The sequence below is a fragment of the Tubulanus polymorphus genome, chromosome 2, assembly GCF_964204645.1.
Source record: "Tubulanus polymorphus chromosome 2, tnTubPoly1.2, whole genome shotgun sequence".
In the NCBI taxonomy this organism is placed as follows: domain Eukaryota; kingdom Metazoa; phylum Nemertea; class Palaeonemertea; order Tubulaniformes; family Tubulanidae; genus Tubulanus; species Tubulanus polymorphus.
In genome coordinates, this window is record NC_134026.1 from 22,776,423 (window position 1) to 22,803,676 (window position 27,254).

At 37.1% G+C, this 27,254-nt stretch overlaps 2 protein-coding genes across 2 annotated transcripts; one reads left to right on the plus strand and one right to left on the minus strand.

The window, feature by feature from the left end:
- Window positions 1–33: 33 nt before the first annotated feature.
- Window positions 34–17,744, plus strand: LOC141899694 (VWFA and cache domain-containing protein 1-like). The gene is made up of 25 exons (XM_074786128.1): window positions 34–659; window positions 7,253–7,315; window positions 7,406–7,554; window positions 7,863–7,969; window positions 8,102–8,388; window positions 8,691–8,826; window positions 8,918–8,998; window positions 9,095–9,127; window positions 9,970–10,107; window positions 10,197–10,297; window positions 10,382–10,514; window positions 10,597–10,882; window positions 10,978–11,252; window positions 11,343–11,485; window positions 11,602–11,699; window positions 11,814–12,008; window positions 12,133–12,255; window positions 12,347–12,446; window positions 12,553–12,651; window positions 12,737–12,802; window positions 12,900–13,102; window positions 13,221–13,337; window positions 13,603–13,748; window positions 13,825–14,055; window positions 14,212–17,744. Exons 1-25 carry the CDS (start codon window positions 267–269, stop codon window positions 14,643–14,645), a joined length of 4,137 nt encoding a protein of 1,378 aa, XP_074642229.1. The 5' UTR covers window positions 34–266; the 3' UTR covers window positions 14,646–17,744.
- A 436-nt stretch (window positions 17,745–18,180) lies between these two features.
- Window positions 18,181–26,109, minus strand: LOC141899381 (zinc finger protein GLIS3-like). Its single transcript, XM_074785639.1, has 10 exons — window positions 25,984–26,109; window positions 25,307–25,611; window positions 22,778–24,204; window positions 22,008–22,169; window positions 21,744–21,848; window positions 21,512–21,665; window positions 20,946–21,045; window positions 20,582–20,814; window positions 20,213–20,365; window positions 18,181–20,040 (listed from the first exon to the last, which is right to left on the minus strand). The coding sequence occupies exons 2-10, from the start codon at window positions 25,605–25,607 to the stop codon at window positions 19,889–19,891; spliced, it is 2,787 nt and encodes a 928-aa protein (XP_074641740.1). The 5' UTR covers window positions 25,608–25,611; window positions 25,984–26,109; the 3' UTR covers window positions 18,181–19,888.
- Between the last annotated feature and the right edge of the window lie 1,145 nt (window positions 26,110–27,254).

Below are 27,254 nucleotides of genomic sequence, written 5' to 3' on the forward strand. Positions count from 1 at the left end.
ATTATGCATTGCCTACAGGCAAGCGCTATGGAAGGAGAGGGTTAGAGAGTTCGCTGCTGCTTTTGATGTCGATTTTAGTCGTGTATTAGATCACTGGAGTGGTTCTTTACCGAGCCGTTATCGCCGAGTATGTATGTAGCGTTCGAAAATTAATTTCAACAGTGAATTTAAGGTCAAAATCGGAGAATGAATCGAGATTGATTAAAAGACGGTGCTGTTGCGAGAATGAAATGAAGTAACTTAACAACTGTCATCAAGAAAGCAAAATGGCAGCAGTTAAATTCTGTGCTTTAAGAACTGTCATACTGGTATATTGGTTGATTGTTTGCGGATGGCAAAGCTGTTTGCAAATACCGACTGTCGAATGTAGTGGTGGTAACGACGCACCACGCCGGCATATTCGACGCGAAGTAAATGCTGCCTCCTCTACTGGCGGCGGTGCTGGTGGTGGTGGCGGCGGTCGGGTACATTTCAATAATCCGAAATTATTGAAGGACGCGGAACTCGAATTCTGGACAGACGGATTCTGGAAAGATCGACGCCAAGAGAGTACCGATCCGAAAGAACTCGGCGGTATTGATATCAGGAATGAGGCGACACGACTTTCAGTGAAATTACGTCGACTTACGAATGAGGAGCTTCGTGTACCAGCGATGCAGGTATGTCCTGAGAAATTATTCCACATTTTGCTTTGTAGGTTAACTGCGCTCTAATAAATCTGGATTAAATTTTGAGTGTTTTACCATATGCATTTGTCATTGTTTCCACTCATTCTTGAATTCAGTTGAAAGGGGTTTTTAATTTGAAAATAGATATAAGGAAGCTATTGGTCTGATCATTTCCGTTTACACGACATTGTCTATTTGTCTACGGGTTCATTAATGGCTCCCAAGAAGCTCTGTGAAGCCGTTTATGATTTTAAGCAAGTTATTTCGATTCCAAAGTGCCTTGCCCGTAGCCCTGAGTGAACCTATGTTGCTTTTCAAAAAATTAGCTTTTTAAGAGTAGCTTCAGAAATAGGGTTTCAAGAATTTGTTTTTGAATGTACTGTAGTGATTATGAGGCTACTAGATTTCAATTAATACTTGAATAGTAGAAATAAATTAGATATTTGAAAAGCTTGATTCACATTACAGAAATTACATGTTTGATTATAATTAGTATTAAGGTGCCCTTTCAAGATTGTTTGCGTAAGTGATTAAGCCTATTCAATATTTTCAATTTATGCTTGAATGCCAATAATCACAATTATATAGGCCTAGTGACACTATCAAAAATCTATTGAATATTGTTTATTTCTTCGTGGCTGAATTAAAATCTTCAAGTTGAAGAGCAGATCTAGACCTATTCGAGGATAGCAGATACACACCTTGGAGCAATCTTTCCAATTTAGTGCCAATACGCACAGATACCAATATAACAGTAGAACCACCGTCTAAAACTATTCTCACCATTCCATCAATACCAATTACTATGATGTGAGTAAAGTTTGATATCCAGGTTCAGCGTGTGAAGTCTTTAAGATCGAATCAAATCAGTTTTCAGTTAACGAAATTTATTCTTGTTTGTTTTTACAATAAAAAAAATCCTTATTGAAGGAACGCATAAAAGTGGACATTCATTACCCGATTAGTAGGCTTCACTGGTTATTAATTCGATTATTTAGTTAACATTAGTCCAATGTTTGCTAAAGGATACTACCAGTACAGGTAGTGTAGAGGACTGTGATTCAAAAAAGGTAAATTTTTTTTAAAAACAAAACTTAGGGTTTTGTTTTGTGCCGATGGAGAATACCGATAAAACCCTACAAAAAACATTCAGTATGGTTCACATAAGCTAATAGACCTATATCGTTTAAAAGAATTGAGTTTCAAGGAAAGATCGCTCTGTCTTCCCCCTAGAGGTTTATCCTTATCCTTGTGCTGAAAATTTGTTGTGTGTAGACGTTTGTTTTTCATCAACGCGTCGCTTTCCTTGCTTAGAGAGAACGTTTTCTTCACCGATGCACATGTCTGTCAGATTCGGTACCTGGTCACCATGGTAACCGTGCAATGACGGACTTGAATTAAACATGAGCCGACTGATTGTGATACCGTTTAATGATCGAGAGTCTTTTTTGCGGTAGTTTGTCTTGTTTGCGTTGCTGCTGTTGCTGCGGCAATGTTTTTCTTTACTTTCAATTAACTACGCAGCGTTCATGTCATAATCTACGATAGGCTCTAGATAGAATGCCTATGCGGCTGTTCGAATTATTTTTTCCGATGATTATATAGTTTGAGGTCATGGACCGACCAGTTTTCGAACTGACGATGATTCAGATTTTGTACCGCTTTCGAGAATTAAGTTTTACGACTGCGAACGAGGAATTTTCGATCGGTATTTCGCGAGGAATTTTTATATAGGCTTTCTCGATCGCGTGTTGAAAAACACCGTTTTCCAAAGCGATTCAATCTGCGTTGAGCGTTTTCGCTGTCTGTACCCACAAGATGATGATGAGGATGATGATGATGATGATAATGATGATGACGACGTGGTGTACGGACAGGGATATGGGATAAGGTTAATTTATCGGCGAGTACATGTTCAGACACACGTGCGATGAATTAGTAGACAAGCTTCCATGAAATATATGCTCGATGCACTTGTTCGTGGTTCAGAGATCAAAGAACAAGAAGCTTATTAGCGGTGTCTTTCATATCTATTGCCTCGTGTGCGCTGTATTTTATATCCGTTATTCGGTCCGTTAAATCACGATCCACCTTTGAATGAGAGCCGACTCCTTTGATGATAAAAATGATGTGGTTCCTTATTGCTAAGCGTACGAAATTTATGCTGCTGCATCACCGTTTGCCACCAAAAAAACCCCATTTGGTATTTAGGCCTATTTTTGATCTGCATTGTAAAATTGAAGTAGGTTTTAAGGGCTAGGTATCTCTCTAAATTTTTACATAGGCTAATTACATAACCAAGAAAACTAATTGGACGCTTTGAAAAATAAGAATATTGCATTGTCGCAATGATAAAGTATAAAGATCAATAAAGTTTATTTGGATTTGAATCGATAATTCAATTCACTGGAAACCAGTCTAGCCCTGATATATTAATGACATAGCATAAGGTATCTTCTCAAAGATGATTATTGAAATTTATCAAAAATAGATGAGGAGTTATGTAATATATTTAACTGCAAAAATTCACGTGTAATCATTATTTTGAAACCCCAATATTGATGACAGAGTGCACATCGACTCACACAGAACCTCTGATATAACGTGTTGTTGTAACGGTTTTTACAGCGTCAAAAAAGATTTGAACAAAAAGTCTTTTATTAACGTCAGGTACCCCTGTATAGTCGATCGGATCCTATGTAATCTTAAAAGATGAATCTTAAGCTGTTGTTTAGTGTTGTTCTCACGGTTGAAAGACACAAATAATAATAAACTAATGCGACAACATTCTTTCAAGCATCTTAACACGCAATGATTGTACGTTGTTGTGTTGTTATTATCGTTGTGATAAAAGCTGCTTTTATTTCCCCTCGCGGCTTTCATAATGATAACTGAAATTCCAAATATACTGATACCAGCTTTCACTGTAGGCCTATGAAGATTTATTCGGTCGTCGTCGATGCAAAAGTCGTGATTGAATTACGTCTACTCTTATCCGTTGATAAGGGTAAGACCGTTGTTATGATGATCGCAGTGGGGCGAATCTGTAATTAATATAAACAGGAATTATTCTACTTCATGTGAAAAAAATCTCGACCGACTGACTGTCTCTTAGTAAAAAAAAGCACTCAACACACAATAGCGTTCGAAAACTAGATTCCTCAAATATCACATGGTGTACAGAATTGCCCGAATTGCCGACAATACCATTTCGTATTAGCTTTGAATAAACAATTTGTGTTTGTCTTGATTCAATATTTTTCTTCAATTTATTTGATCGCTCGTTAGAGATATGACGTATGCAGCGTGTTAATTGCATCGATGGTTCGATGGTCCTGAAAGTAGAGTATAATGAAATATTAGTTAAGTCGAGATACCACTTTCCACCGCACCCGAATGTTTGATCGGTTTGTTCACTTCGAACATGTGGTAGGTTGAAAACGTCTAGATTCCTAACCATCGGTGAAACACGTGTCCACGTTGCGATGAGATAGAGAATACCGCGAGAAAGACGGAAGTCCGAAAAGTTCGATAATTTATTCATTCGATCTTCAAGATAGCTGCTATGAAAATATGAGATGAGGGAAGAAATTATCATCGTCGTGATATTAGTGTAGGATTCTCTGTAGGTTATGTCGCGATTCTTATATCTAACTGCGGGATTTTATATGACAATTTTCATATTCAATTGCTTTTTTCGATGGTTACATTCGGGAACGCTGCTCGGATGTAAAACCTCGGGACTAGGCAGTTGATTGAATATTCATTTAACTGAGCTGCACCCAGAAATAATACGATGCAAATTTCGTCTGTGAAATTTGAGCTATAATTTCAGTTTCTCCCGAGGCCATCCGCGTCGTCTATTGTAATAGGTTCATTTCTTGTTCCATTCACCGTCATTATATGCACTAGTAATCGCGCCTACTGAGGCGTACACGCGTTTTCCTCTCTATTTTCTCTCTACTGCTCACTTCGCTATGGCCTCTGTTTTCTTCGTTGTCGGTTTGCTTAAGCGGGACAATAGAAATTCCCGACAATGCACATGTTACCCGAGATAAAAGAACCCATTTATAAAATGACACTAGCCGTCGAATTTTTGCCCGAGTTTTCATTTGCATAATATTGGCCGCTAGGTACGGGTTTTCTTTGCCGAGCCATCAAGGCAGTGTAAGATTGAAATGTGGTGTCGTTTTCACATAAAGGCCAATCATGTCTTCAATCATACCGACTGAAACTGTCATCGACATGCCCGCGTGTTTATATTAGCAGATATTTGATTTTCGTTACACGCAAATTTCGTCTCGAAATTTCGTGTGCCCTTGTTCCCGACGGGAGTGTATCACCCTGGTAAGCGGGAATCTGACATCCTCGCGTTAGAACGTGCATTAGAATTCTCATTGTACCCTTTCTGCTTGGGCCCTGCTTATTTGCGTCGGTCTACTTTGATGTAGTTTATCATCGAGCTTCCATTAGACTCTATGAATCTTGTGTCCCCCAATCATCTATCTCCTAATACCCAGGGTATATACACACATGCACTTCTCCTATTCCTTCCCTTGTGACTCAGTCTGAACAGCGCTTGTGTTTGTGATGTTGCTTAATCCGCTGATTTCTAAAGGAGAGCATCATTAAGTTGGCACAATTACTCAAGATTTCTGCTCGAAGGCAGGCTTGTCTGATATTTCACTTCAAACGCAGTTTTCATTTTTGTTTCCGCTCCAGACCAGCCGCAAGCAGCGTTTCGCTGTTCGTGGCTATTCCATTCTGATAATCAGATATTTCTCCGATAAGATAATAGATGCTTCCCCAGCGGAGAGGTATTTGTTGTTTCGGTATTGGATTTATAAGCATTTGATAGGTGTTATCATCTGTAATGTTTACGAATCGGAGAATATTGGACACATTTTTTCATGATGGAAATCACCTTGTGTGTTGAAATTACTTGAAAACCCTATAATTTAAAGCCTCTATTATGCACTAGATATTGCGATTGTGTATTTCTAAGTGAGTTTTCATTCAGCCCTAAGACGCATTGAAATTTGATAAGATAACTACATATATGCACGTATGGCCATTTATTGAGCTCTCAGAATTTCGGTGACAATCATGTTTTATTAAAAGGAAACTTTGTGTACTAGCTGTTCATTTGTATTTCACTGATTTTCATAAAGGTTTTGTAGCAGTCGACAGTCATTCAGGTGATGTGTACTCTACTGATACGACAAATATTCGTGCATTGTTGGTCTGTTTTTTCTTCTTGATTCTTTCGAATCGAAGGTGTGCTCGACTAGCCGGAGAAATTTGCGATCTTTTAGCGGGGTCGTAAATGTGCCTTACTTGCCTTTAGGCCTCGAAAAGCGGCAATAATATTCATGCAGTCCCATGTGTGATTTGACTAAACAGACAGATCCCCGCTGAAGGGAGAACTATTATGAAAAGATAGCGGTGGGTTTTAAGTCCTTCGTTCACTCGAGTTTGCGTTGCCCGAGGATATCCAGTCAGATGGAAGGAATTGCATTATCCCCCTATGTAGCCGAAGCTTGTCGTATGTGACGAAAAGGGAAACACTGTAAAATGGAGTCCATTGTGAGGAGCCTATTTTAACCTGGCTATCCGAGTAGCGAACGAAATGGGCAATCGGGAAACAATGTGTCTAAAATCCATGGCAAATTCCTTTTGCTCAGAAACGTCACAGTAAATCAGCTTTTACCCTCGAATACTTTTGGCATATAGCCAGGATTTAACTTCGAAGACATCTATGGTCTCAAATCTTACAGGCTTGACATTATTGTTTAGAAAAGCTCTGGGCTAAGTAAATTCTCATTAAGCTTTTGAAAATCGGCGTAGCTATTCCTGATGTAACGTAGCAATTGAACTCGAATACAAACACCCACTACTGTTGAGCCTAAGTTTCCTTATGAAATATACACGTATAATATGTCCTGTAGTTAATAGAAAATAGTTAATATTTGTTTGCATTGGGGGTATGAAATAATGAGAAATGTATAATCAAATATGGTGCCAACTGTCAAATGGCAGCTTTCTTCAGCGTTTTATGGTCGTTAGTGCAGATCAAAAGGTAATTAATGAGATCTGTTTTTGAATTTCAATGCTCCGCTTTTGTGCTCGCGAATCGCGGCTGTGTTCGCTGGAAAAAAATTGAATGAATACGCTATTTATCTGCGTTGACTGGCCCATCAATATTACCGCGCACAGTGAAACCTCTTTATAGATTAATTTTTCCTTTGATCTTCGGCTGATCACTAAGACGCATTAGCCGTACATTTATGCATTCATGAACGCAATGAATGTGACATACAGACGAAGCACGTGTGTTCAAAAACATCGTGCTCTATGGGCAAATGCTTCAGCCCGTATAATGTATTGAGATCTTTTTTTTATTACCCTATATCATGAATTATAAACTGGTGTGATGGTCTGCTGCGCTATCATTTCAAATACAGGTGGGCTGCTGCGCTATCAATTGATTGATCTCCAGTCTTAAACCCTTTTCCGTGAACCCGATGACGCCATGAAAACCGCTATATCCTGATTCTTATGATAACCCCTTCATCTTTTTACAGACAATATTTGATACATTGCCATATTCGGAATGGAATTCGAAAGAAGATCGCAAACTTTTAGAAGTAAGTATCACAGCCTCCTGAATCGATACGGATGGAAATGGGAATTTCGAATTAATGCGCTTAATATTGATTGCTTCTAAAACTTTTCAGTTGAGCAAACGTATAGAAACGAAGTTCCATCAATACCTACGGGTGCTTCAAAGCAACAAGCAAACTGTCGAAAACTTCTACAGGTTTCATGTCAAAGTACCAATAATGCTGCCATACGATTGTTGTTTGTTCCCTGAACGCGATCTAAAGTGAGTGAAACGATAAAAAAGATACCACGAATAACATAACCACAGGGAACATTTAAAATGTCAATTATTTCTCGGGTTTCTTGTTTTATCTTGGTATAAGAATAATGATCATCCTTTGCTGGTTTTGTAGACTATAACTTCGACCCTATCATTTAACTATATGAATATGTTAATTAAGTAACGCCCATGGGTTAAGTTAAAACTGGGCTTCAGTCTATACAAAAGGATATAAGGTTACTGCAAGTACACAGTTCGCAAATGTTGTTCTATATTATTCTATAATATTTGTATTTGCATTTTTATTTAAGGTCAGAGAACCAGTATTCCTGCAAGATATCTCGTCAGTTCACTTGCGATCTTATACCGAAGAGCGTTCCGTCCGGGGCTTTTAATCCGGGACGAAATCTTACTCAAGGTACTTACGAATAATGAGTAGTGACTAAAACCTTTATTGTAGACTATGCCAGGCTGAGAATTCATTCCGCACTTATTTTGCTGTAGTTCTCTTTCGAATTGCTACTCTTACCGTTCTTTTTTCGTTCATCAGTTTTTCAGCATAATGTCCAGTATTTCCCGAATCTGAAGTGGCAATATTTCATCTCAGTCGACGGGGTACATAATGAGTATCCGGCTCATAAGTTCGATACAGCTCCGACCGATTGTAGGAACGTGCACGATCTACGACATCAGGACGTGTTCGTGTCGACGATTCAACCGCATCGTAAACACGTCGTCATTGTCATGGATCATGGCAACAGTTTAAGTCATAATCAACTGGCGATCGCGAAGGCGATCGCTAAACAGCTCATACATTCACTGTCGGAGAATGATCGGGTATGTACAAGATTCTGACTGTCTCCACCACAGTTATTGCCAACTTTCAAGATTGTAGGCAGTAATTTCTAAAAATGGTTTTCTCTCGATTGGAAATCATGTATGCGTTCCTTAAAAGGGTGGTGCCATTTCTTATGAACTATTGCATTCAAAGATGTATGCCCTGTAAAAAGACGATTATGAATTGGCGCTTTGCTAACATTCCCTGATATATAACGTTAAATGTGTCGCTGTGAGTAATGTTCATAGTGGATATTTGGGTTTGTTAGGAATGTTTGATTAATCTGTATTGTATTGGTCAGGTTGGTATTATTGGTCTCAGTAAAGAGGTTGTTTACCCGAAGAAAGACGGCTGTCTCACTACTCATCTAGCTCCACTGACTTATGAAGCGAAATATTTCTTCAGAGATTTTATCGATGGTTTAACAAAACAGAAAAGTGAGTGCTTAAAAAGATCTGCTGGAGACATCGAATGAACATTGATCAAAATTCCGCATGGTTATTTTCTACGATGTGCTCTGTATTTCAGGTGTAACTAGTCATACATTAGGGTTTAAGAAAGCATTTGAAATGATCTGGAACTCATTAGCTACGTCAAATAAAAGTTCAGGTATGTGTTGAAATAAGACGGTGCAATAAGCTTATTATCATTGCTTCGGGAGTGACCGGTTGCTACATTTTCTGCATACGCTACTGTTTTTGATAGGTGATACTGAGGGTATTGCTGGTCAACTTTCAGGTGAGCCAGCTATGTTTAGGCGCTATTTATATATTGTGTTATGTTGTCTGTTTTACTCAATTGATGGTAGTCATTCATTTGTGCTTCTCTGTTCAGCCGTCAAATTGATATTGGAATTTGTTGATAAAGCGTTAATAGGAAACATTTTATAGGACCATAGGGATGGATTAAGTGATAGCACTTTAGATAATACAGTAGTTCAAATGGTTTATGTATTAGATTCAAACTGAATGTGTATGTATTCGTAGTGTTAGTACATTACATGTTAATATGTTATTTATTTACCGTAAATGACTTCTCGCACTCACTTTTCATGTCAAGCCTGAAGTTATCAATGAATTTAGAATGAATTTAGATCCCAAAGATCATATTGCAGTCTTTTCATTAGTCCACTTGTGGTGAAGCCCCAGTGTTACAAACTATCACGTTCACTTTTCCTCAATCGTCTGTCAATGGAATCTAGTACAGAAGGGAGGTTTTCAAACCGCTTTAATGTATGGTCTTGATATTTGGTTTATATATGTATCTGCCGGAGAAGCATCTGCGAACCAAAAATTGGCTGGATCAGATAAAGATGGCCAACTTGTGGCCATTGTTATTCTTCGAACAGGGATTCTTAGGTTTCAATGGGCGGTGAATATTGACAAATTGTTAGATAATGGAGCATTTCAGACTGCTTCCTAAGTGGGCATGGTATCCCGCGACCTGTAGTCCTCGTTTCAGTGATAATTATTGTCGTATTAGACTTCGTTTGAGTGATGGAGAATTCCCTGATAAATGTGTATCCTCTTCTGCACTCGGTGATTGATAAATTTGTAATGAACAGGTGATTTATTTTTCAGACGAGGCGATGATTATGTATATAAGTCGTGGGTTTCTGTATTCTCTCACCGAACCGAAAGAAGTGATGAAAGCTATTGCACATGAGAACAGACGCATGGGTCACAAGGTTGTCATCAATACTTACGCCGTTATTGATGGTGAGTTTACAAAATTCTAATCTAATTTTCTGATCTATATGCGTGGGGATTATTAGACAATCTGATAGTTGAGTTTCTTTATTTTCTAGTGGACAAGCCAGTTATGTATGAGAAGAGATTTCTTGAAACGATTGCTCATCAAAACTTGCGTAAATACGATGCTGACCCAGCCAATAATACTCCTGTTATGGTAAGTATCTTTTCTTCGGAGACAATTCTATTGAGAATCCATGATCAAGTCATATGTTTAAAATTTGAATGTTGCGTTTTATAGAAGGGACGAATGTACGCGATCAACAGTACGAATGATCTCAGTTCTACGGTGGGCAGATTTTATGAAAGTTTGAATCGAACGACTGAAGATAAGGCGCACTTTTCTCTGCCGTACATCGACATAACTGGAAAAGGTATTCATTCAATTCACAGCGGAACGATTACGATGTTTTTCGAACATATGGCAATAATCGATTTTCAATCGTTTCTTTTCAGGATTGATAATGAGTATCACGCAGCCATGTTTCTACAACAGTTACTATAAAAACGAAGTGATCGGAATCGTCGGTATAGATTTACACGTCGGCGACGCGGTCGAAGACGTTACTTACTACGAAAACGATAAGATGGCGTACTCATTTCTGATAAACACTGACGGTTACACGATCATGCACCCGTCGCTGGCACGGCCGGTGAAGTCGCAGCGTCAGCCGATGCATACGGACATTTTACAGTTTGAGAATTATCCCGGTTTCGAATCGATCCGTAACAACATGTTGAGGTGAGTATCCGAGTCCGTAAAAATGCCGAATTTCCTGTATAGTTTTTGAAATACGTCAATATTCTTTCCTGTTTTTTTGGGGGGTTTTTTTGTAGAGATGATATGGGTACCGCTCTTTTGTATATTCCGAAAAATGAGACCGGGCAACTTAACATTCTCGAGCGAGAAGAGATGGTTTTGGCGAAATATTTGTGGAAGAAGGTTCCCGGGGTGCCCGTGATTGTAGGTTTAAAGGTGATGAGGGATTCGACGATTCAGCGAGATTTAAAAAGCGTTCACAATTTAAATCCGACAGATATCATCTATCACAGACTCGATCTATTTCCTCATGAATCAATGTGTATGCATCTGAAGCAGCTCGCAACGCTTGGTAAGTGAAATGGTTTCATACAAATTTCACCAAACACTGAAATAGATGTTCAATTGGGTAGTTTTTTGCAATCAATTCTCTTTTCTATAGCGAGCAGTACGATGTTTTTGGCACCGACAAGTTTTATCGACCCGTTCAAACATTTAATGCAAGGTGAAACAAAGAAGATGGTGCAAGGATATCTGACATATTTGAAGGATAGCACTAAACTTATCGCGAATCCAGGTTTACGGGTAAGTATCGCCAGAGACTGGCTGTTAGTTAACCAAAATTTCACTATGAAGAACTGAAGTGTTTTATTATGTTTGCATCGTTGGACTCAATCAGTATTTTATCATTTATTTACCAGACAAATATCAGGAATGACGCGGCAGCTTTGTCAAAGATAAACTCGGAATGGTTAAGCCAGTACAAGCGCAGTATACTGAATGATTACATCATTCGCCGGTAAATATCTCATCTATTGACGTCATCATAATATATTGTCAATCCATGGTAGATGGCAGCACTTCCTAATAATCATAGCAACATTCTGAAAAGTCTTGTCTCTTAATATTTTAGATATGTGGCGACCCCGAGTGGTGTTGTGCGTACTTATCCCGGTACGTTGCTTCACCAGAACTTTGACCCGAGTAAAAGGCCGTGGTATATGCGTGCCATCGACTATCCAGGACGAATCACGCTCACTGCTCCATACCTCGACGTAGGAGGTGCTGGTTACATTGTAACTATTAGTCATATTGTCTATGATGGCAGGTAAATATATTGTATTATCTGATATCTGCAATATATCTATAAAAATTGAATTTCTCGAGTTGTTTAGAAAGCCCTGTTAGAATGTGGAGTTTATCTTTATAGTAAATGTTAACTTATATTACAGGGATAATGCAAAACATTCGAAGTCGGATAGGACCTCTGCCGTCATGGGCATTGATTTCACTTTGCGATTCATGTACAAGTTGTTGGTAGATGCCATGCCTTTTTGTGAACAGAAACATATGAGGTAAATTACTCGTTATTCCTCTGTAATCTGTTTCGAATCCATTTCTGATATCAATTCGATGCTCACATTTTCATTTGCTCGTTCATTGTAGGTGTTTTATATTCGATGACAAAGGTTACTTGATTGCACATCCAGGATTGATTGAAGCTAGTGGGAAGGGTCCTGTTGAACAGCAACATATTACGCATAAGGTAAGAGCCAAAAAAACAATTTTTCGACAAAATCCATTAATGCAGCAATTTGCTGATCAGGGAGGTTGATGCCATTATCTAAATTCTGCTTGACGTTCTCTTTTAGGAACCTTTGGTTGCGAACGACATCCTGAATCATGAATATTTTGTGCGTAAGACATTGTGCAATAGTTACAGTGACAGGACAATTCAACGTTACTACCATGTGAGTTAATATCTTAGTGGTCATGTAGTCATTATCTTATAAATCAAACAGCGATAAATTTGAGATTGACTTATTTTCTTTCCAGTTCAATACAAGTTTGCATGGAATTTTGACTAATCTGGTTCACGGGGAACACTGCGCAAAATACCAGGTAATTTGAGACCAGAGAAATGACATCTTTTTGACATCTCTTGTTAATTATAATCTTGATAATATATAAATACTTGTGGGGATTTTATCCATTTCAGATAACAACGATTCCTGGTACGAATGCATTCCTCGGAATTGTAAATCAGACGTGTAATGTGATCACGGCGTTCTGTCCGTGTTCAATGGTTGATCGTTTGTGTTTGAACTGTAAACGAATGGAACAAAGCGAATGTGAGTGTCCGTGTGAGTGCCCGCTTGAAATGGATTTCTGCACTGGAAAATTACTCTCTAACGAGGACAAGTAAGTATAGCTCCTCAGAAGACTATAAATCCTTCATACGGCAAGATTAGTAATTAAGCACTTGAGAAAGTAGTTTTTATTGAATTGTCATTTACGGGCCAATATGTGTTTTATTTAGGAATCCAAGTTGTCCACAATATCCGGAGATACCTATGCTGCAAGAGGCTGCAACTGGTGTGACAGAATCACTGTATCAGTGTTATAAACCACGTTGTGATGAGAGACGTACTGAACAGTAAGTTTTTAGTCCACTAACTCGGACTTAAGTTAGGACATGAAGAAAAATTAGGTTCATCGGATACAAGATGGGTTCTACGTGATTTCATTAAATTGGTTGGAAAGTTTTAAGACGGTAGCTTTGAAGTTGGTATCCTTGATTCTCCTCTGTATTTTATAGACTAGACTTGACCTAGTTGTCACATGGTGTCCCTGGACCCCTTGACTAAATCAAAATTATAAATCCTAGAAATCTGTTTCAATTATGAACTTGATGATTTCAGTGAATGTTTTGGCGTTTTGGATTGTGAATGGTGTCAACTGGATCATGATGGTCGTACACCATTGGCACAACCATATTGTACAACACAAAGGATTTGCTTCGGTGGTGTTTATGGAGCGCAGAGCCCTTACAGAGATGAAATCAAATGTAAGCTCATCTCGCAATTATCTGGTTGATATCTGTTTAATGCAATGGTTAGTTGATGTAATCATTTTTGTTACAGTATTAGCCCATCATGATGATCCTGACACAGAGCGTACGACTCCAGTTGGTCCTGTCGCTGGTGGTATTATGGGTTGTTTCTTGGTTTTGGCATTGAGTGTTTATTGTTATCGACATCACGTTCACCGACACGGCCATCAATACATAACATCGGTGCATGATACGCAGGTTCGAATGGCTCAATTAGATAACGAACCGGAAGACATCGAACCCCATGAGGAACCCGGAATAGGTATGTATGATTTTATCGGAATCATGAATTGATAGCTTTGTACCTGTGTTTCACACATTTTGATTGTATGCATTCCTTAAAAGGTATAAGAAACATTACCTGTAAATCTTTTCGATATTAATTTACTAATAAACTTGTGTTTCAATTTTCTGATAGGTCACACGAATATTGTGTTAGCGTCGTTTGAAAATGCAGCTAGCATATCTCCGTATCGCGTGAATACGATGTATCGTAGACCGGTAGGAGCTGATAGCGATCACGGATACAGTACGATGACGCCGCACGAGGATAGTGAACAGGCCAGTACAACGTGTATCGAACCTTTAGTGATTATAAAAGACCGTTACAAACCTTCGGGTTATCCGCAAAAGACTCCAGCGGCGATCCCTCCGCCACCGTCTAGTACACCGCGGAGAAGTCGCAGTCCGACGCCACCTCATACTCGCTTGCCATCACATACAGCTATTCCCGAACAGACTGTGATCGGTCCGATGACTGTTTTGCCCGGAGACGTGTCTTCCCGTCATTCCCATAACCCTCCGCACAGCATTATTGCGAATGTGCAGGTTCACATGGTTGATTCGCACTAGCGCACAATGTGTTCATGCGCTATGTTGTTACGGCGGGCATGATTTCTACTGCCGAGTGATGGCGTTTTTTTCTTCACTAACTCATGCGGAGCTGATAGGGTAATAAAACCAATCAAATATATTTATCAGATGGGAATGTAGCCAGTATTTTCGAGGCCAACTGTAGTGAGGAAACTGTGCTATGGATATATTTACTTGATATTTTGAAATTTAGCATGTAAGAATTTGTTGAATTAATATGTGCAATGTTATTTAAAGTACGTTTCCATGCAAAGCATGAAATATTTGTGTAAGCTTTCTTAGCAGTCCATGACGAATGTGTGCTGAGCACATTGTACATGGTCATGGGTTTACAGGGTCCCAAACACACAGTAGAGCTCACTATATGGTGTCTAGAATAATCATCTTGAAATTATTGGTAACCAACCATAAAATGTCCTTACTATCTATGAACATATATTTACAACTGAATTTGAATCCAGAATTCTCATAAAAAGATTGATGATTAAATACATGACTTTTAAGACTTAATGATTCTCTGGGAATCTTTCTTTTTGACCCATCAATGAAAATTAAAGAGCTTAGCATTACATATTAATTTGTACTGCTTTTATAGCGATTGATTTATTATATCATTGATTGTTTTAACGTGTACAGGGTAATTTTTGATAGTTTGGTGCTCAGTTGTGCCATAGGCTATGTGTATATGATACATGTATGTTTATATCATTAAGTCACTTCTCAAAATGAAAGATTTGATGCGCTCCACTTGCCTGCTCTTGAGTTACTACATCACCTGACTTCAAAATTTGCTCCAAATATCAAATTATCGTCATTCTTGTATTTTATCGAATGATAAACATTGAATGGTTTATTCATACTGAAAATAATTCTCCATGACTGACAAATCTGATGCTTCTAACTATTGCTCAATGCTCATTTGACTGGCGATTTTTGTGAGATTAGTATTTGTGTTACTTACTTTTTGACTAGTTTATGTACTTAACACCTAATTATTATTTGAATTAAAAATGGCTTTGCTGCAAACAGATGGTGATTTGATGATAGGAATAGTTTATCCTAATTGCGTCATTTTCATGTAACGAAAAAACTATTACGGTAATGGTTTTCTAAGGCATTGTACTTTCTCTTTTTCTCAAGGGTCAAAACCAATCTTTCAAAAGAACAGCTATTGTAAAAACTGATGGTGAATTGTGATCTTTGGCAATAATAGATTATGAAAAATTTGATCTTTAATAATCAAGATTAATGTCATGTATTGTTTAATTTTATCAGGGATGTTTCACTGATTTGAAATCGCACTGTTACGATATAACTTGTTTTAAAACTACGAAAGATATGTAACCTTATAATTTTTAATTTCAATATACATTGTACAAAATTTGTTGTTTGTGTTGAATGAAAACCACTTTTTTACTGAGCAAATTGTTGCAATTCATATTTGACCGGTAATCTCATGAATGTAAATTTAGATTAAAATTCTGATCTTCTTAACTTTGTTGAAGCCAAAGTAACGACACTTGTCGATTTAAAGCCTTTCCGAAATGATGGCTGCCTAAAATTGCCTAATGATTTCATTCACATAGAGGTTTTATATCATGGCAGCCATGTTTTTGATATAATTACATGTAGTCTTTTATGATAAAGTGAGCTTAACTAAAGGAATGAGCCATATATCTTAGATCTGATGAGACTTATTCAAAATAGTTGACGGTATCCACTGGGGCATATTGTGTATATTCTTAATAAAGAAAATTTATTGATATTCTAGTCATAAAGATTTCTGTTTTAGCATTCAACTTCATAACTATTGTAAATAATTGAATAACTAAGCTACAGTGTAAATAAACTTGTAAATAAAGAAGATGCTCAGGAGATGAACTAGTAATAATTAGTGGTGTATTACAGTGATGTAAATAGTGTATTATAGATGAGTGTGCAGAATTAATGGTTTGAAGTTTATATAAGGTTTGGTCATTTGGATCATTACTGTCAGAATTCCCTTGTAGCGTGAAAAGATTTAGTTTGAGGTTGTATAACTTATTTGAGGACTTGGCTGGGTTCACACTTAGATCGGCCAACTTCATCAACATGACATTTTGCTATTTAACTACCATACAGATCTAAGAGTGTGATCCTACCTTAAGGAATGAATCCAGAATTGCGCTGAACGTTTTACGTCTTAAGAGAATTTCTTTGAGAGCCAAAAGATGTACATGCTTACATAATTGTTCAGATTGTTCAACCACCGTATGTGTCATTTCTACTCATTTATATATTTCTCAGTACTGAGAAAACCGTGGGATCAGTCGCACAATTAAAAAGACTTAACTGTTATTAATAACTAAGACAGTAGTAAAAGATCTATTATCAATGGAGTAAACTGTACGTGTTTTTATCATTAATTTTTGATGATGTAAATTCGTCATTTGAGATTTTTGTTTCGGTATGTCTGTGTATGTAATGTGATTTTCTATGTGAAATGACAATCATGAGAATTAGATTGTTTCGGTGATTGAGGATTTTATTAGTGAGTACAGAAATCAAAAGTATTTATGCCGACATAATACGCATGGTGCCAAGATTGCCAATATGAATCGGTCCAACTGTACACGGAGATTCATAGTTCCAGTATGATATGGGGTAAAAGTAAAGGCAAAATTGATTTTAGTTAATGCTGATGGCTGCCATTTGATAAAAAAACTCATTCTTGATTTTGTCAATGTCAGATGTACATACATGCAGGTTTTGATGGAAGAAAATAATCATTGAGATCAGAGAGTTATGTTTTATGTTTTCACTGTAGGTATGGTCTTAATCAACTATGAAATTTCCTTAATTTATCGCATTATGTTTACCTTATTATGGCCATTTGTTAATGTATTGGTGCCTTGTAGTTATTATACTATGTAACAAGTTACCATAAATGCATAAGGCTATATCATTTACAACAGCGCGTGTCATTTATGCCCATATGTCGATAAGTCCTGAAATCTATGTATGACATCATTGTGTACAAATTGTTAAATTAAGATTTGTATTTTGTATAGGGTAGATAGTCGAAATAATTTTTTGTATAAAATAAATTGTAATGAAATAAACAAGTTATTTTGTTTTGTTCTACTTACGGAGAGGATTGAATTCAGGTTTGTATACCAATGGAAGTTCTGCTACGCATGTACCAGAAATCTCAATACTGGTACATAGACTTGGAAGGTTAACTGTATGCATGCTCATCACCAGGTATATCCCGAGGGATGCAGAGGAACCATATTAGCTCACCCGAGAAAGCTATACATGTACATGGGTAAGTAAAACTTCAGAGGTATGTCTTGACTGCATTCACAAAATGTAATTCTCATGACGGCTTCACAGTGGGATTGTTAGAAAGTCTGGATGATATGCCTACTTCCTTGGTAGTGTTTGAAGCAAAGAGCTCGAAATATTGACGATCAACAAGATAATGTTTGGTGATACTGTACTTATAATTACAACAATAGATTTTTGTCAGTAGTCATGGGTGTGCTCAGCAGTAATACACTTGGGCGGTGAATTTGGATCACAGAAAATATACTGTTAATTAATGCTAACAAATTCCGGGATGTGCATTGATATACAGTACAGGACCCAGTTCCACAGTTGAGAGTTAGAGTTTACTCTGAGTTAAAGTTAGTTCATTTTCAATGTTTTAACCCAGAGTCAAATCTTAACTCAGAACTGTGGAACTGGACCCTGTAGTACATAGATGTAAGACTGCCACAAGAAATATAACATTTATTGGGATACAAAAAATAACAACAATGTTAGTATCTTAATACAATATAAAAAATTCTTCAAGCTTCAACAGAAGATTGATTGAAATAATTGACAGAAAATATTTTAAACTTAATGCATTCACATATGAAACATTCTCCGACTCGGAAAATTCTGCATTTCATTGTTTAGTAGTATCTAAGGAAACCCAAACTTATAACACTGTCCGTTTATTCTAATAACCAACTACAGTTAACCTCGCCTGACTCGGACAAACTGGGACTGACAGAATTGGTCCAAGGTAAGTTGAGTCAGAGTTAAGGAAAGTGAAGTCAGAAAAATAATTTGGTGTTAGTCCCGAGTTATTTGAAAGTATGAGTTGGCCATGTCCGAGTAAGACGATGTTTACTGTAACACGCTAACCAGAACCATTTTCTGCAGTTGATCAGACATAAGGGATCCTTTCTGGGGTTATCCATCGATTCATATTGTGAACAGGGTATTTCTAATTTTCACCAGATTTCATTCATATGCGACTACCAAACAAAAAAACTAAATCAAGTCAATAAATAAATAAAACAATAGAAATCACCAGATGGACGGATTTGATGAAATCATTGACTTAAATCAAATTAGAATTCATCTCAATATTCATCAGTAAGTGGCTAAAATTCACTTACACAGTTACAAACATGTGTATTTGCAATTATTTACAACAAAGACAGGTACATACAGAATATTCAACTCAAGTTTTCAAGTTCTTAAGAAGTAAATGCAAAATTCCACGTACCGGTAACGGTATTTAAAAATTTACCAAATCAAAATAGACCTCTCTATACTTCATATTGCAAGGTACACATGTGCTATCCTGCCTATTTGCTAAGCTGTAAAACAGGAAGAACCTGTCAGGGGGAGCCTGGTCAGGCGAGTGATGTAGATGTACCACAATACATATACATGTACACGTACGACGAAACAAAATATCTACCGCATCGTAAGTTGACTTAATTCACTAGGCTATAGTTATAATGATACTCCAATGTAAAAACATATTTCATGCCAAAATTTGAAACTGAACTGTTGTATGAAATAAAAAAATATTCAACTTACAAGATGCACATTCCAGTGCATTAAAGCACATTACAGAATAGGTATATGTAATAGGATTCATCCACAAACATATCTATCCATTAGAAAACTATACATTGAGAACAACTCATCAGAGATTTGAAATAACAGTAAATCAATAAATCAACAAATCAATCAATCAATTTTTCTCAAATAGTAAATGTGTTTATACCGTTAAGTCAAACAGTTAAATATATTTTGATTTTTCACAAATGTATCCATACTTCTAGATTTTCTCATTATTAAACCTATTGTAAGACAATTATAAACACAAGAACACATAAATGTGAAGCCATATGAATCAACAGAAATTCAAAATCATAGAAAGAGAAGTTCACAGCTCATGATCCATCAGCATACAGCGGAGAGAGTCTACATCTGTCGACAGATTGAAATTGCAAAAACACAGAACCAACATTTCCTTGTATGCTGTTTGTTCCCTGATAATCACTACCACAATGGGTCATCGAATTCAAAACATGGTCATCGTAGCCTGAAATTACAAGTCGCATGCATATAAAATGGCTACTCAAGCTAGTGCTACTCAAGTTTACCCAAAGTCTACATGTTTGTAAGTGAAATATCAGCACCAAGTAAGTGGGAAATGAAGCCCTACTGATTACTTAATAAAGTTTTCAAAATAAATTCAATAATATTCAAATGACCTGAATGGTGGGATAAAGCTCTTTGTACAGCAGCATATGGAATACCATCCTCTTCGTAAGTAGAAATAGAACAATCTGCATCATTTTCTGTTCTTGAAATTAATCCTGACACCATAGAGTGACTCGAATGATACCCAGGAAATAAGTCTCCATCTGTAATAAGAAATTGTACGGTAGTCATAGTCATGATTGCACAATTCTAAATTCTACTCATAATTTTACTGAGATTCATAATTCAGAAAACTTTATATTCACAAAAAGTAACATAACAAGATTACACAATTGAATGATTTAAATTATCAACAGTAACTTTTTGAAGCTAATAAAATTTTGAATAAAACCACAAATTTCAACCATCGGTCTACCTACCTTTAGGACCAGGTCCTGCGTCTTGCTCTTTGTTCATTGACTGCACAACTGAAGTGCCATTAGGTGGAATACGGTGTATCGCTAATAGCTGACCAACAGAGGGCAATGACTGACCAATATTGGGCAAACATTTGTAACGATTGATTGGTAGTGAGTGATGAGGAGTAGTCGAACCGGTTGGTCGCGATGGAGAAAAATGTGGACGACTTCGAGCTGTATAGCTTGCTTGCGACCTATGACCATACCAAAACATTCATTCTTTATATCTAAACGTTTCATATTTTATCGAATTACACGAAGTAATACGTGTATATTCCATCCAATGTATCAATGATTTCTAAATCATATTAATGTATATATTTACTTTTCCGTAGAAGTGAAACCAGTGGGTGTCATATGAGTATTCATCGAAGAGACGTGATTTGGTAAATCATTAGTTCTTGCAGCGGACCCTACTTGGCTTCCTGTTGAAATCGCATTAAAAGGTGAAAAAAAGTAAATCTTTGTATCGGCTGTGAAATAGCCAGGTTAAACTCAAATTGAATAAGAACAGATAGATGGGATTATTCTGAGAATTGAATTAAGAGAACTTTCTTTATAAGAGTATTGACATTATAAGAACAGCTATTCATCAAGCATACAACTTTGACGGAATAACATAAAAGATATAAAACCGGTTTGGCTTTCCTATAAAAGAGACAGTTACGTAAGCATAACATAACAGTATCTAAACCTTAACACTTTTAACTTATATACTGTGTTGAATTTATTCTAGCAGTTTGCAATATTACATAATATGCATTATAATGCCTTCACTTTCTAGGGGACTTTCATTTCTTACTTTTACTAACCCTGTAGTTCAGAAAGTCTGTGCTTTTCCAGTACAGTATTACCAATAAACCCGAAACCCAGTAACCCGAAAAAACCTACTTGAACAATCTCTCCTTGTATTTGCCCCAGAGGTTACAGGCGAATCTTCAACTGATGATGCTGGACTTAGATGAGGTAATTGTAATTGCTGTATTGTCAGACACTCGCTCAATTTATCAGTTACAGTGACATCTCCATCATTACTACTTCGTAACTGAAAAAAACATAAACCTTATCAGAATAGTTATCATTTGAAATATCCATCAATGTTACATACAAGCAGGCGCCATACCTTTTTCTTCGCTTGTTGATCTGAATGATTTTTGAAATGTTTCCGCAATGAACTAGGATCGGTATACCTCTTGTTACACCCAGGAATATGGCAGGCATACGGTTTCTTAAAACAGAATGTAAGATTACATGAGATTGTCGATCGGGACCCACTTCCACTGTTCCATTCAATATAAACTGGCTCCAGTGCAAGAGGTTTCATCACAAAATATACCAAACTGGCATTCAATATTTTAAGAACAAATTTTAGATACTGGAAACTTACAGCATCAATATGAGTGCGTTGATGTTTAGCTCTATCAGAAGAATTGCTGAATGCCTTATTACAGCCTGCATGCTGACAGAGATAAGGACGTTCACCAGTGTGAGATCGAAGATGAATTTTCAGATTTTCTAATCTCGAAAATGCTTTTGTACAGCCACTGAACTAAAATATGGAAGTACATGATGATAAGTGCAGAGTCTTCATCAATTTTTGTTTCACCCAAAAAGGACTTTAAAACCATTATGTACCTGCAATAACATTTCATAATGGGCTGTAAAGTGTTTACGTCAAATGAAATTGATACGTATTGTAAAAATGCAAACAAAAATCCTATAAATCATTTCAAGGAAGTAAATCATTATAAACTACTTAAGAAACAACATGCCTGATCAATCAAACCTCATACTAGATTGAAGTGATGAATGAGGCATAAACAACATTAACACCATGACACACAAAAAGTAACTAACCCGGCACCCTATGTTTTTTAAGCAGATTTTAGTTTCAATTTAAGTAGATATTGATTTATATTTCAAAGCCGATGGAGATCCATTATGTTCTGACTTAACCCAATTGCTTTATAACTGGTATCGAATGAAAATTAACTCTAAACCGATGAGTCCACGACTGAACTCATCGAAAAATGTGAATGGGTTCAGTGAGGACAGGACTACATTGTTAACCGATCTTATCTATGAAAAAGCCCTAATCCGAATAGACCTGGTAATCAGTAGTAGATTGTACTCTTGAGACAAAACATTGAGACTTACTGTGCACTTGTTTGGCTTTTCTCCTGAATGTACTCGCATGTGTATAAGTAGTTTGTAACGAGCATTAAACGGCTTATATTTACGCATGCATCCTTGCCAGAAACATGTGAAATCCTCGCCAGTTCGATGGTCCACGTGATATTTTTCAATGTGTTTAACGAGATCTTCCTGATCAGAGAAAACGAGATTGCAGTCGATCCATTTACAAACGCACTCAGCTGATTCGTTAATGTTTTCCGGGCTCATATTTGGATATACGCTGCCACACGATGCGCTTCCCAGATAATCGGGCTGTTGCGGTTCGGTGAATGTCTTATGATGTATAGCTTGAGCGTAGGATGGAGGAGGTGCCAGTTGAGAGCTAATTGAGATTGAAGAGTCCTTGTTCATACTATGACTGGTATCAGCGACTGAATTAATTTTTGGAGCTGATGATTCAGGTGCATTTTCATTGCTTCCATTGCATTCAAAAGCATTCAGATCAATTTCCATCTCCTTCATTGCATCTAAGCTGTCTGCTGAACATATCCCTCCGATACTTGTCTTCATATCAGTCTCCTTATCATATAAAGCATCTTCCTGAGCCAATATTTTGGGATCAGCTTGCTGCATAACTGCCTGATTATTTCCGATCATAGAAATCACCTTGTTTGACCAACAATCTACAATATCTGTAAGTTCTTTTTTCAACCCCGATGAGCTGGGTCGATGCTGCACGTATGATGCGGGAATTTCTTGCTGAGACTGAATTTCGTGACCTTCGACTCGAGCTGATAAATGACCGTACGACCCTGGCCTCGGAGAATCATTTACTATGTTCATTAAAATCTGTGATCCATTGATGTAAGCTACTAATGATGTTGGTGATGTTCGAATTAGCGTGTTCAAATCAAGGCCTTCTGATGACAACGGAGAGAAAGACAACGGTCGTTTCTTTGATGTACGACCAGAATGAGCCGAATGGCGAGGACTCGGCAAGCTAGAGACAGAAGGAGAGATTTCGAAGTTCGGAAACGGTGAAAGTGAGTTACTAATACTGCTGCTTCCATAATGGGACATCTGGCTTTGAGGATTATTGTGAGTTTCATTCTGCCCCATGTTGCCAATACTGGGGAGAACACAGTAGACATTCCATTCATTGTATTTCGCATCAGCTGAATTATGTTTATGGTCATTGAGTGCCAAAGGTGTTGACATCCCAGTGCTAGCACGTTCTGCAGATGAGACAGACAGCGATGGAGTGCTCAAATTATTACAGGATCCGCCCAAACGAATACTGGATATTTCACTGAGAGTTGGAGATTTGGTACTGAGTTGATTTTGTTGCGGTGGTTTCAGAGTACTATTTGTAGAACTCGCTCGTGGAAATTGTGGGCTTTTCACGCTTACACACTCTGATAGTCCATAGCCTGTGTTCGCTTCTATATCTGAAAAAAGCGGCCTCACTATATTCTATTCAACATCTAGAAGGATTCATAAAAACAAGTTACAGGTCTAGTCATATCTTAAACAGTATCATTTGCATTTCAGAAATGACAAATATCTCTACAATGTCAAAGTGTAACACATCCATGTATGAAACCGAAAGTGACCAGTGACAGATAAGTTTGAGGAGGGAAATAAAAGGTCTTGTCTAATGACTAAATGGAATGTCACCACACTTTATGGGAGATATGTGTTCCACTTATTAAGAAATGAAAGAAATAGTTGGAATTAGTGAGCCTGGTAGAATTACAACAGTCGGTAATATGAACTTTGTTAATGCATATCATAAATAGAATGTGACCTCATCAGGACAACTTCGGGATAAATTCTGTTTGAACTCTCTGATCAAATGAAACTGAATTGTTTATAAAAGAAATTAAATGCGCAGATTTCATTCACATACAGATTAGCACTCTTGTGTATGCTCATACTACTACAAGGGTTATGTCAAAAGTTGTTTTTTAATACCATGCTATGATATCTAGAAGTCAAGCCCCCTCCACTAGCTCCCCATCCCGGCAAGTCTGGATTTTGTGATAGATGTTTACATTCTTCAATACATTACTAGGTCTGATAGCCTAGGTCTGTGAGTCTGATAATTGATAATCTCAGAAATTTCAGCGACTTGACAATCTCTTTATACCGGAAACACCTTTCATAGATACAGGAATGTGATACCCATATCAGCATTTAATGCAAGGTTTATCTTAGTAAGCAGAGAGAAAATCCAAGATGTTATATGTACAGAGTTAGTGATCATAAAAATTTCTATTAGATTCAAGAGCTATCCCTATTCTGGGGGAATTGAATATATTGATTTATGATTAGAATGAATTTTTTTCAAATAAAATCCATTGTTGGTTAAAGATTCTGGGAACTGACAGATGTCGATGGATATCTATGGATGTCCCTGTCCATCAAGGTGATCTAAAGTCCTATTCATTCCGCCAAAATTGACATTTCCATGGTCCACTTTTAGCCAAAATGTACAGTTTTCAAAGTTTAAAGATTTCAAACAAAATATGATAGAAATTCGTATAGTACCTTGTTTAATGACCTTGTTGAAATGTCCAGTGGCTAGTGAACTGTAGCCAGAGACTTGTTGAGGCTGACTTCGTGGAGGTCCCATACACGCCCCTGATGACCGGCTACTACCATGATTTTGTACTTGGAGACTCTGTCGTGGATTTGGTGGAAACGGATCTTTGTTGTTTGGCAAGGGGGGCAGAGGTGTATTGCTGGTGGATGGTGGTGGTAGTGGCGTACTTTCCTGAACATGGAAAGTTGGTATATTTCTCTGATCAGATCCATTGCAAGCGTGCTCATCGCCACTGGCACGCTGCATGTTTCTAAAAATCAAAATGTCACAATTAAATCAATTTGCACGTTATGAGGGAGTGTGTTGGCTATTCAAAACTAGATTAATATTTATAGTCCACAAAAGTTCAGATGTCGATTAGAATCAAATCAAGTTTATGCTATAGATACTTAGATTTGCTTAATTTATCTCAAGTTTTTCTGAACACATCTTGTCCTCAGCCAAACTTAACTTAAACTTCATTTGTGAAGAGTCTAAAGACCAGTAGAAAAACTATATACATGAACTATGTATATAAATATATATAAATCTATATGAATGAGAGAATGAATTCTTTAAAAGAAATTAGGAATATACATTAAGAAAAACCCCCAAATGAGTTGCACTTAATTTCCCTACGTACCTTATATTATAATACGCAGCGTTTAGGTCTTATGACCTCACATGTTTATTAAGAATTCTATAGTTCCTGAACACATATTGAAAACTGAATCAAATTCCCACTTCAATACACCAATATAACAGGCGCTAATTGAACGTGGCTAAAAACGTCCACACAAGCATAAATAATAATAGTTAATGTTGCCTATAGTACAGCACAGTCACATATTTACAGTACTTTACAGACAGTGGCGCCACATTTTCAATGACTGTCAAAAGTAATCAAATTTGAAAAGCTTTTCAAGTTTGAGAATGAAATGGAATACACTTCGATTATTTCCATCGTAAGAGCCATTTGAAAAGAAACCAACACGAACTTTAAAAATACAGCAAGCATATATAACCCCTCTCTCTCTCTCTCTGAAAATGGTTACAATGTATAAACAACTGGTGATAAATCAATTTTTTGGATGGAAGAATCTGACCACAGCGTAGCCTATGCAAGGTGATATGGTCAGATTCTTCCATCCAAACACCCCCAGTAGATTACACTAATTCAAGTTAGCTTATCGGAAAATACAAGCATATAATAACCCCTCTCTCCTCTCTCATCCTCTCTGTAAGTGGTTACAAAGTATAAACAACTGACAAAAAAGTAATTTTTGGATGGAAGAATCTGACCATACCACCTAGCAGAGATTCACTAATCTGAATAAGTTTATCAGCAGAAACTATATAAAACTAGTCCAGTGAAATGACAACCAATATTGCTAATCATCACAACTTAACAAATTCTGTACTAATTACCTGAAATGAATATGCTCTTGCATCCTGGGAATCAGTTGAATTCCTTTACCTTTAAGCATCATTATATCCCACATGTAAAACATTTAATTTCTAATCCACTCTCTTTATCTTATTAATCAATCATCTTTGTTTGGAACATAATCTATATATGCAGTATTGCACACATAGGCTTACTAATTAATGTTACATCATCAGCATCTATGCATGCTGATACCAGTGATTAATCTAACCTCTGTTCACTGAGGTTAGTAGCAGCATCACTTTGATTTCTGGTACAAACCATCTTGAGGCACTAGAGGCTAGTGAAGGGATCACTAATGCCGCTATCACCGTGTTCATGAAAAAAGTGCTATTTCATTTTTCTATGGCAATCAAGTAGATTAAAAGATGGACTGTCGAAAAGGATAGTTTATAGTTAAGATACCCAGCAGGTATTCCGATCAAAGAAAATTTGAGATGTGCCTGTAGTTTTGTCCATAAGTATGG